Genomic DNA, 12140 nt, shown 5'->3' on the forward strand with positions numbered 1-12140 from the left:
CTCCACTTACATGCAGTATTTAGGTAGCCGCTTTCCATGTGACTCTCTACTTGTACTCCATATTGTAGTTCTTACTCCATTTTTTCAAAAGTATAGCGTGTTGTTCTACTTTGATTAAACTGTCTCCACTGTGACCAGCGTCCACATTTAACTGCTGCTTACATGTTAATGCATCAGTTTAAATAATCCAGTAATGCTTTTAATTCTGACACTTAAGTGCTTTTAATTGTAATGCTTTTGATACAATGTGCTGATGATACGTCTGTACTTGTAGCTACATTACATAGTACTGGTACATAAGTTCACGTCCTAGTACTCCTTCCACTGCAGTTCTCTATTAACAGTCTGTGTGTCCGATAGCTCTTGAAAAGTTTGTCAAACATGATCAAACACAATTACAGCACTGAATGAAAGACAGACGGGGGGGTGGGGGGCAGGGTGGTGTACTGAACGGAAAAATTGGAGGTCATATTGAAAGCCTGCTCCTTTTAAAGTGTCATCTGGATTTCATTTCATAAATTCCACATATTTTACATGTACTGGCCGCAATTTTCACTAGCTCCTGAAAACGAGGAGGCACGTTTAGCTCTCGGCTGGCCAGCAGCTCTGGACAGCAGCAACCTGGTCTCTTATTACCCTCTTCAAACACACACTTGCACGTAAACACACACACACACGCGCACACACAAAAGCTGACATAGGAGCACGCCTTGTGACGGAAACGCACAGCAACAAATAAATAAGCCCACGTGACCAAATTATCCATGACATTAATCAGAGATGTGAGGGATTTCCATGTAGCGAGAGAACGCAAGATAAAGTGGCAACACAGAGCCAAGGGTGTGAAAAGGGCCATTGAGTCTGGACTTGGGTGTCCCGCACCTGCGCTGTCTATTCACCCCACTGTTTACACACTGTCATCCACAATTAATACCTCACGGGGACTGGGCTGCCTGCCCTCCACAGGGCCCCCGGACCCATCCAGGGCCCTTATGGATGCCTAATTGAGCATACCGCTCTCCTGATTAAATTAACAGCTCTGTCTCTGGGACCTTTTTCCCCTTCCACTGGGGGGGGGGGGCTATTACACACCCACATGGGACCTCTGTACTGTCCCACAGAAGACAGGGGAGAGGGAGGGACGGGGGTTGGTGGCTGGAGAAAGAAAAGGGTCATAAGAGGGAGTTGTTGAAACTGTCCAGAAAACGTGTCCTTTTCTGTTGGCACACCAAGGCTGGAAATGTGAACTGGGGGCAACGAAAGGTCTCAGTCTTCACAGGACCAGTGAGTTCCAGCAGGGCAGCAAGTGTGCAGCACAGAGCGAGTGAAAAGACGGGCTTGTTGAGAACATGCACGACATCAGCTTACAGCAGCATTTCTCTCACATTTCAGTGTCCATGTGGTGCTCCTAACTTTTCTCACAACGTCGTCGTCCATCAGCTTTATTGTTGTTCTGTTGTTCAGTTTGGCAGCACAGATATTAATTGTTAAAGTCCCCCTTTGGTTAAAAATGTGTTTTAATTCTCGTTCCTAGTGTTGACGGTGCAGGATGATGCATGTGCAGAGTTCAGATTTCAGTAATATTTATAGTTAGAATATAAAATTCAGTTTGTGTACTTAATTAGTTAATTAATGAATTAATTGGTACATAATTAGTTGGTGTAGTTAATATCGGTGACGTGAATATACGAAAATGCAAAGTTTGCCTACAGGCAGTTCAACATATGTGGGGTCCCCGGGACAGAAACCTTATCACACTGGGGTCCATGGCTTCTTAGAGTTCAACTTCGTCTTGGGAAGGCAGAGAGAAGAAGTCATGGAACAAAACCAAAATCCACAGGACCAGGATCCACACTGAACAATGCCTGGATGCTAGCAAGCGGGCTAAGAGCTAACGTCAGTATATCTAATGCCAACAGTAGATTAGGGTTGATTTAAAATACGTTTAGAGCCAAAATAAAGACAGCAATGTTACCTAGCTTAAGAGCACACACACAATGTATCTTGCATTGAGAAAAATTAAAACTCACCTGGAATAAAACACAAATGCTTTTAGTCTTACTTAGAATTTGAGGTAATGGTGCACTTTAGCCTGTTGTGGTAGAAACAATTTCAAAAACAATACTTGACAAATGATCCTGATTTTAAAAATGTAAAAAAATAAATAAAACTAAATATTTTTCTGTCTGTTTTCGCACATGATAAAAGGATTAGCAGAATTTTGTTTCTCGCTTGCTTTTGGCCAAATAATTTGTTTCAGCAGTTTTAATGATGGAGAAAATTTGATGATCCAAAAAGCCTTTAAATGAATAATTGAGCTCCAAAAACCTAAAAATTATTTTTAAAAAACTAAATAATATAAGAAAATGAGTTATTGCAGCTCACAGACACTGCTGTTCTGTAGTTAAGATCTGTCAGAAACCAACATAAATACCCACAAAGTACAAGTGAAAGATGCCAAAGGCAAATATCAGCCATCACAGACTATGACTTATTATTCACATTTTTCTGTCTTTGGGTAGAAGAAACAGTTTGTGGTTGTAAACTGTAAAAAGTGACATGAATAGCATTGTAGGAGTCTTTCAGGGCAACCATCACACTTATTCACTGAACTTGTCTGAATAGCATAATACACTCACTAAAAATGTTCCGCTCTGAGCGAACACCCCTACAGTGTCCTCCTGGCTCGATACACTACAATAGTAGTAAAATATAATAATGTGGAAAATCAGTAGCCCTCAGGAGAGGTGGAAATACTCTGAGACTGACGGTGTCCTCTGTACTTCCAAGTCTGTAAAAGAGTTTGCAGTGTCTTTATCCGTCTATGTCAAAGTTCAGCACGCATGCAGGGCTGAAGATCTGATCGGCCTCTTGAAGAGAAATGAAATGGGTGAATTTTATCTCGGCTGAGGTTGCTGAGTCATGTAGCCAAAAGCGGTGGTTGTCTGAGTTCCCCGAGTTTCTTTCTGTAATCTCTTGGCTGGATTCATTTGTTTCCTCTGTGTATAAATAGGCACATAGATCCTCTTAACTGCGCTGATACCGCCCTCACTTTGTTATTCTAACTGTTAAGGGCATGATATGCGGAATATTTCGATTGCTGTTAGTCAAGACAATTCAAATAGAGAGAACAGTGGTTCGCGTGAACAGAGCAGTGAATCAGAGACAGAACACGTTATTTTTTTGATTGTTTCACAGCGGTTGAACAACCCGAACGTCTGCACAGCTCTATGGATTCTGTGTGAATGCAGCTGAAGTGGCTTCATCCTGTCTGTCTGCTCCTGCATTGTCTCTGTGCAGCTCACAGACAGACAGACAGACAGACAGAGCAGAGGAGAGAGACCGTGGAGAAACTGAGACAGATGCAACCTGGTTGCTATGTTTTTATAGATTCCCGACCTTGTGCTGTCATTGGCTTGGGGGCCTACACAGTGCTGTGTGAAGGCTGACGCCCAGAAACGTCCCGGCAGACGTGCCAGACCCTCCCAGAGGGTCATGAGTGATGACTGGGAGAATATACTTTTGCATAAGTCCATACATTATTGTTTTTTTAGGAAATTGCTGCATAAGATGTCACTGTATTGTCTATGTAATTGTTTCTAGTCCTTAACTTTCTTTTAATATTTTATGCATTTAAGTAATCCTATGAGGCACATAAGCTTCTACACTTTATATAAACAAGAACCCATTTTTTTAGGACCAAAGGAGTCAAACAAACATGCATGAAAACTTGTGACTGATTTCTCTGATGACAGTCTTCATTAAGTTGCCATGTGCAAAACGGAGTGAAATGTATAAGGAAGTGTCCTTTAAGGCAGAGAATTGTAGTAAATTTTAATCTGAGTTTATTTAGTCATACTCTGAATCAGGGTTCTGTTCCCACCACAGAACCAGTAGATAAGGCAAAGCTCCAGGTCCTGCACCACCAGCCGGGCATTGCAGTGGTCTCCATGACTGCACCGAGCAGCTCACCTCTCGATGAACCCCCCGCCCGGTCCAGCTTCGGTGGTAGGGAGCATGGCCTACAGTACCAAAAACAAAAACACAGAAATTCTGTCGGGCATACCCCCGCACCAGTGAACTGTGCAGCAACCACACCATGCCCCGCTCCCCTTTGGCCTCCGCCCTGCCAGACCCCATGCCCCCGGTTAACAAGCCAGCCAGCACGTTCCCTGTTGTCACTTGTTACCCGCTGTCCTCCTGATACGGCTCACGGGCGGGGCCACTTAAACTCGCACTGTTCCCCACACCGGGTCAGGAGTTTAGTGGGTCATCATCACTGTGATTTTCACCCAGAGTTATCTAATCCTGATTCGAGCACTCAGACTGGACCAAACCAGACCAGTCTGTCTTCTGTGAACACACTGCATTCATTCATATTAGTAGTGAAGAAAATAATCACAGAAATACACAACAAAGGCAAATACCATGATTTTTTTATTATTATTATTTTGCCTGCCACCTTAAGTAGACCTGCTTTGAACAATTGTTTTGTCATTGTGACCGCTGCTAATAAAACCGAAGCAATAATAGCAGTGTGTTAGACAAGCAGTAGTAACTCTGTAGTTGTTCATGTTACAGCAGCAGTATGAGTAAAAACAGCCATAGTAGCACTTGGACTGGAAAAGATGCAGGAAGTTGCAATGGCAAAAGTAACTGCTGTAGCTGTATAACCACAGTAATGATGAGCCTGATGAGCAGTGGATGAACTTTAAATGAAAACTATTCATATCAGAGACGTCAAACGGATTCCCCTGCACAGGAAACACAGCGCATGTCCCACTGTTTGTTTTCATGAAATAACTCCACATTATTCCTCTTCAGACTCAGCAGACGACTGCGCCTGCACTTCCCAAGAAAGCACCAAAGTTTGAGTTAGTGACTATGAATCTGCAGTTTATTTAATAGTATTAATTTATAAATTTAGAATACTGTCTTTAGAAATCTTAAAATCCCTCTATTTAGCATTGATAAGTAGTATGCAAACATTCATTAAACTAAAGTGGAGACTGGAGTATAGCCAGATAATGAATGAATGAGCAATTCATTACATAGTCCTGTAGTGCTTAAACTGGGAAAAGTTCCAGTAACGTGTTACCAAAAATGACAGTGTGTCCAAGCGTTTAATGAGAGGAGACCCTTAAAAACCAAACACAGATAAACAGACAGTCATACACTAGCTGCAGGAAATTTAGTCCTGACAGGGTGCACCAAACCACGACCCCGACAGTGAAGCTGCTGAATGCATCCTGCCATCCTTACTTACAGTTTCCTTACGTGGGTTTCTTTACTGTCATGTCTCACAATGTCCTCTGTGTTCAAAGCCTGTCTTGGAGATCCCCTTTTAGAACGACATGTCTTAACATGTGAGTTAAGAGATTTAATAGCTATAGTTGTTTTTAACAATTGAATAAAAACATGAAGTTGAAAACAATTAATTAGAATCAATGTCGTTAAGTAGATTTTGTCGGGGGTTGTGGCTTTGTTTTCTGTTAAGGGGTTGAGCAAAGCTAAGGTAAGCAGTTCAAGTTCTAATGATCCAGGTTCGAATCCCGGTCTGGGCCCTTCTATGTGGAGTTTGCATGTTCTCCCTGTGCCTGCGTGGGTTTTCTCCAGGTTCTCCGGCTTCCTCCCACAATACCAAAAACATGCACATTAGGTTAATTGGCTACTCTACATTGCCCCTAGGTGTGAGTGTGTGGTTGTCTGTCTTTGTGTGTCGGCCCTGCGATTGACTGGCGACCAGTCCAGGGTGAACCCCGCCTCTCGCCCGTAGTCAGCTGGGATAGGCTCCAACTCCCCCGCGACCCTGACGGTAAAGCGGTATAGAAAATGGATGGATGGATGGATGGAAGTTCTAATGATCAGCTGAGAAATCCATGAATCTATTGTATTATAGTGGCCTCTGGTGGCTGTTTTAAGCAATTACAGTCTGTTTCACTTTATCAAGGGTGGCAGATGGCAGCTGTTTGAGGTGCTGATAAGATTTCTTGTGGACCAGCCTGCACAGATTCAGCAAACATCTATTTTTGGATATATTCGACTCCCGTATGATATGCGAGGTGCAGATTTTTGTTTTGCCTCGTCTACAGAACAAGTCATAAAGCGGTAAATAAACTGAGTAACATCATTATGTTCTATAGGAGTCGTGTCTCTGGTTGAAAAGCTATAGAAGGAGCTTGGCTGGAGGCTAACACATTAGACCAACGTTTTGTTATTTGTTGAAAGCAAGCGGGATGAGTGCAGAGGCGCTTGGTTAATTGCAGCGTGCAGGCCAGTATTTTTAGCATATTTGCCACAAGCGGGCGGAGCTACGGAGGCTGAGATGGAGGGATGCTGCTGAACAGAGAGCAGGTGGAGACCGCTGATGTTTACGGGATGCACTTTGCTGAGGGAGGATCAGAGGAAGCTGGATAGCAGATTTTATTTTTCAGTGTGTTGAAATAAAGTTCACTCTGGGGACGTTTTTCTGTTTATTTTTAACAGCGCAGAGTGCAGATCTGAGCTGCGGGGCTCAGTCGACCGACAGGCTGCGAAAGGCTCCGTCTGTCTGTCGCGTCGCTGGAGGTTGCGACGATGTGATGCTCCATCGTTGGATCGACGGCCGAAGCCTTTTCTCCTGAAACCTGATATTATGCTGGCAACAAGGGGAGCTGGATGGATTAAAGGGGAACAAAGCACCGGTTTAGAAAACGTTTTGCAAACTGGCAGGTGAGTGGATGTTTGCGTGTTGGGCCGCCGCGTGAAATACAACCAGTTCACGGGATGAAACATTCATAAATACAGTGAAGTATCGGCTTTGTAGCACAGCACCAAGCTGCAGTGAAATTCTCCCATGAGATGTGACCCTGAAGTGGCTTTAGTGCCAAGGTGCTGATATTTTCTGTCTGCGTCCTGCTCATCCAGAGAGGTGTAGGCCTTTACCGTTTGCAAGGTGTGAGTCTGTCATGGTGAGCACGGCTTGTTTACCACCTGGAATCTCATTCAGCTGTTTTACATCAGGCTTTTACTATGCCCTAGTTAATAATATATGTGGCAGGACCTGGTTTCAAAAGGCATCTGTAGGTTGATTGTGTGATGTAGAGTGAAAAATATTGCTATGAGTAATCAAATTCTCTCAGCCTAGTAACTCTGCCAAAAATAGATTCTCTATTAAAGGACCGTGGTGTTTTTTCGTTTGTTATGTCACTTCCCTGAAGGGGAAATGTCTCATCTGGAGTATAAATCAGTGCATGAATATGTGTTCATGCATGCATGCATCTCTGAACCTGCGTTATGACCCTCCCCCACAGACTGCATTTCTCTTAAGCTCTGAACTGAATGCTGTAATCCTCTAATTGAAACCTCTTCCCCCCTGTTTTATCCCTTTCTCCTTACATATCATACAACCCTCCCTCCCTCCCTCCCTCGATCCCCCCTTCCTCTTCTTCTTCTTCTTCTTCTCCACCTGCAGTATTAGCCAACTATGGTTGACCCCTCGGAGGCTGAGGAGCAGACTAAGTGTAAAGGCCCACAGCTCGACACACCAGCTGTGGCCAGTGAAGACCCTCGACTGCCGGAACAGGCTGATGGCACAACAACAGAGGAGGACGGGGATGCCGGTTTTGAAACGCCACCCACCGGCAGTTCTGAGCCAAGCCCCTGCCACGCTGCAACCCCGGCTGGGCCAGACGCCGCCTCTCATGGGGCTTCACCTCAGCAACCACAGACTCAAACTGACAGAGATTCGGCTCCCAAATTGCACCTGGACCTGTACAACTTTGACTCACCAGCCGCAGAAGGCAGCCGCTACGTGTTGACAAGCCCCCACTCCCTGGAGGCGTGTGCTCGATGTGGGGTCAAACCCGTGGAGCTCCTGCCCCGCCCGCTGACTGACTTTGCCCGGGAAGCTCCTGGACGCTCCATGCGAGTTGCGACAGGCCTGTTTGAAGTCTACGAGAGGGACAGGCACGCCAAACTGAGGCAGTGCAGGGAGGAGAGGGAGAGGATTATTAGAGAGGAAAAAAGGAGGATTCTGCAGGCAACAGTCAACAGCAGCAGCAGCAGCAGCGTGTCATCCACGCCCGTGGAGCAGCAGCACAAAGCCTCCTCTGGATCCACTGAGTCCCCTAAATCTGGGCCGGTGGCCTCCAGCTCAGCCCCTGATTTTGCAGCATCCTCTAGAGCCACAGCATCAGGGTCAACCTCTAAAACAGGTACAGCTCTTTCATCAAAAGTTCCCACCGCCAGTGTTAGTACTTCTCCTAAATCTGTCCCTGCAAGATCACCTCAGTCCTCAAAAATGGGTTCCGTGCCCTCTACACCCTCCTCCAAGGGTGGTTTCCAAGGATCTGCCAAGCATGTTCTGTCCTCCTCACCTGAACAAGTAAAAACCACACGTCCGCTCTCATCTGGCCCCCCACCAGTAGTCAGGAAGTCTTCAGGCGGTAAATCCTCAAACACTTTCCCAAGACCAACACCAAAACCCCCGTCCTTTCCCAGAGCCAACTCTACATTGACACCATCAGTGTCAAAGCCTGCAGTTCAGAGCTCTGGGATGCCTCTAAACGGTGTAACAGGAGGACCGTTCTCTCAGCACAATGGACACCTTGGGTTTCATTCCAAGGTACGAGGAAAAAGCCATTCCTTGGAGTCTTTACAGCGGAGGATGGATCCCGTCTGCCCTTCCACCTCCACCACCACAACTACTACATGCACCTCATCAGAGTCAGGTGCTTCCTCTTCTTACAGCTGGGATGGTGCACGAGATCACTGGGCAAAAGTGTCCAGCCCCCGAGCTCGCACCATGGCCACTTTCAACTCCCTGATGGGCCGCAGCCTCAGCCTCGGCGACCTGAGCCACTCTCCTCAGACGACGCAGAAGGTGGAGCGCATAGTGAAGGAGGTGAAGCGTCGAGGCCTGAAGGCTGTGTCTGAGCGCGACCGCAAGATCGCAGCTCTGATGCTTGCCAGATACCAGGAGGAAGACATCATGAGTCAGACCCGCTACGTGGCTCACCTACAGTGGGACAGTGAGCGCAGAATGGAGGAGCTACGACGGGAGCAGGAGGACAGAGAGAAGCAGCGTGCAGTGCTTCAGTGCCAGCGTGTGTGGCAGACCCAGGTGTCGCTACGTCAGCGAAGGCTCAGCCAGCAGGAACGACAGTCAGCCGCTGCCAAAATGCGACAGGCCGAGGAGAACGAGGAGCGGTGGAGGGAGCTCGCGGAGCAGCAGGAGCGTAACCGTCTGCTGAGGTTACAGCAGGCCGCACGAGAGGAGAAACATAAGAAAGCTCTTCAGGAACAGAACCTGAAGGCCCTGGAGGAGGAGAGGGCGGCCATGCTGGAGCAGGAGAGGCTACTGCTGAAGGAGAAGCTCACTATGGCCGAGCTGAAGAGGCAAGAGAAGGAGCACCAGGCCCAGGAAGAGAGACGAGGCCTGAACAAAGCCGAGAGGAGACGTCACGCTGCCCTGATACAAGAGATCGCCCGCAGAGAGCAGGAGGAGAGGGAGGAGGCCAGGAGGACGGCAGAGGAGAAGCTCAGCCGCTCCCTGGAGAATTATGAACAGATAGTCGAGCGTCGGGGGCAGGAGCTGAAAGAAAAGGCCAAGCGTGAGGAGAAGCAGATCCAGAAAGCACGCAAGGCGGCAGAGAAGCGCGAGAGGCAGCAACAGCAGCTTCTGGAAGCTCGTGTGAAGGAGGCAGAGAAACGAGCCCAGCAGGCAGCTTTAGTGGCCGAGGAGAAGGCCAAAGAGAAGGCTCAGCGGGCCATCCAGAGCCGACAGGAGAAGGAAAGACTCCAGAGGCTCAACAGGCAGCGGGTGGAAGAGGAGGAGAAGCAGAGGCGCCTGGAGCTGCTCCAGTCCATCGAGAGGAAGCTGGAGAAGAGCGAGCAGATCTTCAAGGAAAAGAGGGCGGTGCTGGAGAGCGCTCGCTCTGTGGCCCGAGCGTCTTTTCATGTCAGAGACAAAGTGCGGGAGGAAACCAACATGCGTACTTTTGATAAAATGGCCCTTGAAGCTCAACTCAAAGCCAGCCTGGATGATAAGTAAACCCATAGCTTTGACAGGGACTTCTTACTTCTGGTCATGTGCTTGGCTCCTGCCTCCATTGTGGCCCTCATCACACAGCAACTTTACCTTTCATCCCATAAAGTGTTATTTTTTCCTTACATATCTTAACCCACCAGCTGGTTTCCGGTTTTTGTTATAGACCCTATCAAAGCAAACCAAATCGTTTTGTATCGTGGATGTAATGAGACTACAATCTATATCAGCTGTCATTAATGAACAGCCTCTGTGGGACTGACAGTAGACTTCATTTTAGATGAGAGCATAGAGAGAGCTGCCTTATGCAGCAACACAATCATTCTCTCTCTCCTTCTCTTTGCCCTCTGCACCGTCTGTCTCGGCTACTGGACTGAAAGCTGTGGGGGAATGAAAAGAGTCATTGTTTACCAGGAAGCACAACTCCATGACAACTGCAGAGGCTTTTAAGGGAGCACTCCTGTAAGGGAAAGTAAAGCGCAAATGGTTCTAGACCCGCAAAGCAAATGAGGGATCTTTTTGTACACACACTGTGACACAGCTAGACATAGCGTGGACATACGCCCCGGGCTGGACGGTTGTCTTTACCCGACTGCTGGCGAAGCAGCACAGGAGGGCCGTGTGCAGAAGCCCTGTGCTGATGAAGCATCAGAGGACGCTGATTCCTGCAGCATGGGCTGTTCTTCCACCCTCCTATTCCCTCCAAGGGCTCCCTCTGTCTCTCCTCGTCATGTCAGATCCCAGTAAACAGTGAGGTGCTCTGAAAGACAGCCACCTTTCAGCTCCCCGCCCCACTGAAGACCTGCTCCCTGCACGGCCGCCGGGTGACCGAGTCAAGGTCAACAGGTACAGCTTTTCATCGCTTTTGTTTATGCAATCTGCTTTGTCTTTCAGCCCTTGCAATTAAAAAAAAACACAGCAACCCTTGATCACACTGACCCCGACTTCACAGTGCAAATAAAGGGGGGAAAAAAGCATTTATGAGCCAACAACAGGCTTTAAAGGCCTCTGGCTGTGCTAATCCTACAATCTCTCAGATTAAAAAAAAAAGGAAAAGGGAGATACACATGGGATTTTGCCCTCAGATGTAGCTGTTGCCATAGCGATAGAAATCAGGATGGAGCAGTGAAAGGTGAACGTCTGAGAGAACGAGAGAGAGAGTGCGTGGGAATACGAGGAGGCTGCCTGTGGGAAGATGGCTCTCCGGTGGCTCATTCTGGTTGTTTCTTTGCAGGGCGTTTTTGGAAAAACATGCCACAACTTGTTAGATTCACGTGTGTGAGACAGAGAACATCACTGCAGCTAACCCCCCGCTTCACGCCTTCAGGGAGAAATCCTTTAAAACGCTTCACCCACAGCACATCAGTGGCCGGGAAGCTGACTGTAGCAAGCTTTTCAGACAGACTGATACCTGCTAATGTCGCCAAATAAGGAGATAAAAGCCCGAATGAATGTGAAGTGCAGCTTTAGGCCAGCAGAGGACTGACAGGCTTATGGCACAGACTGAGCCACGCTGTTCCCACCAGATAATCATGTGGAGGTGATGTGAGGTTAGAGGGATGAGACGACAGATTTGTGAAGGCTCGTTATAGCGACTGAAAAGAGAGATCTAGAAAAGGTTATATTAAAATGCAGAAACATGTTGAAAGCTGCATTATACACCTCTTAGTAACCCACAGTTTGGCAGATAGAATTGAATCCTAAATAAAAAAGAAAACGTGGATCCGAGACGAACATGAACCTGGACACTTGGCTGAATTTATGACAGAAAGTCTGATTTTAACCCTGTGGTTGCATGAACTTGTCAGCTACTGAAAAATCAAGCGAAGAAGAATGGCTTTTGTTGTTCGTGTCAGAGCTGGACATGCAGACAGGCTGAGGGAAGTGACGCAGCACTTTAAATTAGTGAAGCTCAGGTTTGTCGTTCAGTGTGTGGTTCTTAGTTCTCAAAATTAACGAAAATATGACAGACTTTTTTGAATGGAAACAGAAACTATCTTTACTGTTGATAAATGGATCATTTCTCTGCAGTTAGTGTTGGGAACCTTTGGAGGTTCTGATCTGCGGAGACCAGGTTCTCAGTAAGGTTACCCCTCAGAAAGTCCCCATTCAG

The 12140-nt window shown here is 47.0% G+C and overlaps 1 protein-coding gene across 4 annotated transcripts in view; it reads left to right on the top strand.

Moving 5' to 3' along the window:
- ccdc177 (coiled-coil domain containing 177) overlaps positions 1–12140 on the top strand; it is a 110053-nt gene that overhangs the window by 96491 nt on the left and 1422 nt on the right. For 2 of the 4 annotated variants that reach the window (XM_046413413.1, XM_046413415.1), the window contains 2 exons: positions 6487–6711; positions 7454–10873. In XM_046413413.1, coding sequence (XP_046269369.1) covers positions 7466–10033 — 2568 coding nt within the window. In that variant the 5' untranslated portion in view covers positions 6487–6711; positions 7454–7465 and the 3' untranslated portion in view covers positions 10034–10873. Of the gene's footprint in view, positions 1–5915; positions 6355–6486; positions 6712–7453; positions 10874–12140 lie in introns of those variants that run through there. The other 2 variants (XM_046413416.1, XM_046413414.1) reach the window with 2 other exon arrangements.

The sequence above is a fragment of the Scatophagus argus genome, chromosome 15 (assembly GCF_020382885.2).
Source record: "Scatophagus argus isolate fScaArg1 chromosome 15, fScaArg1.pri, whole genome shotgun sequence".
In the NCBI taxonomy this organism is placed as follows: Eukaryota; Metazoa; Chordata; class Actinopteri; family Scatophagidae; genus Scatophagus; species Scatophagus argus.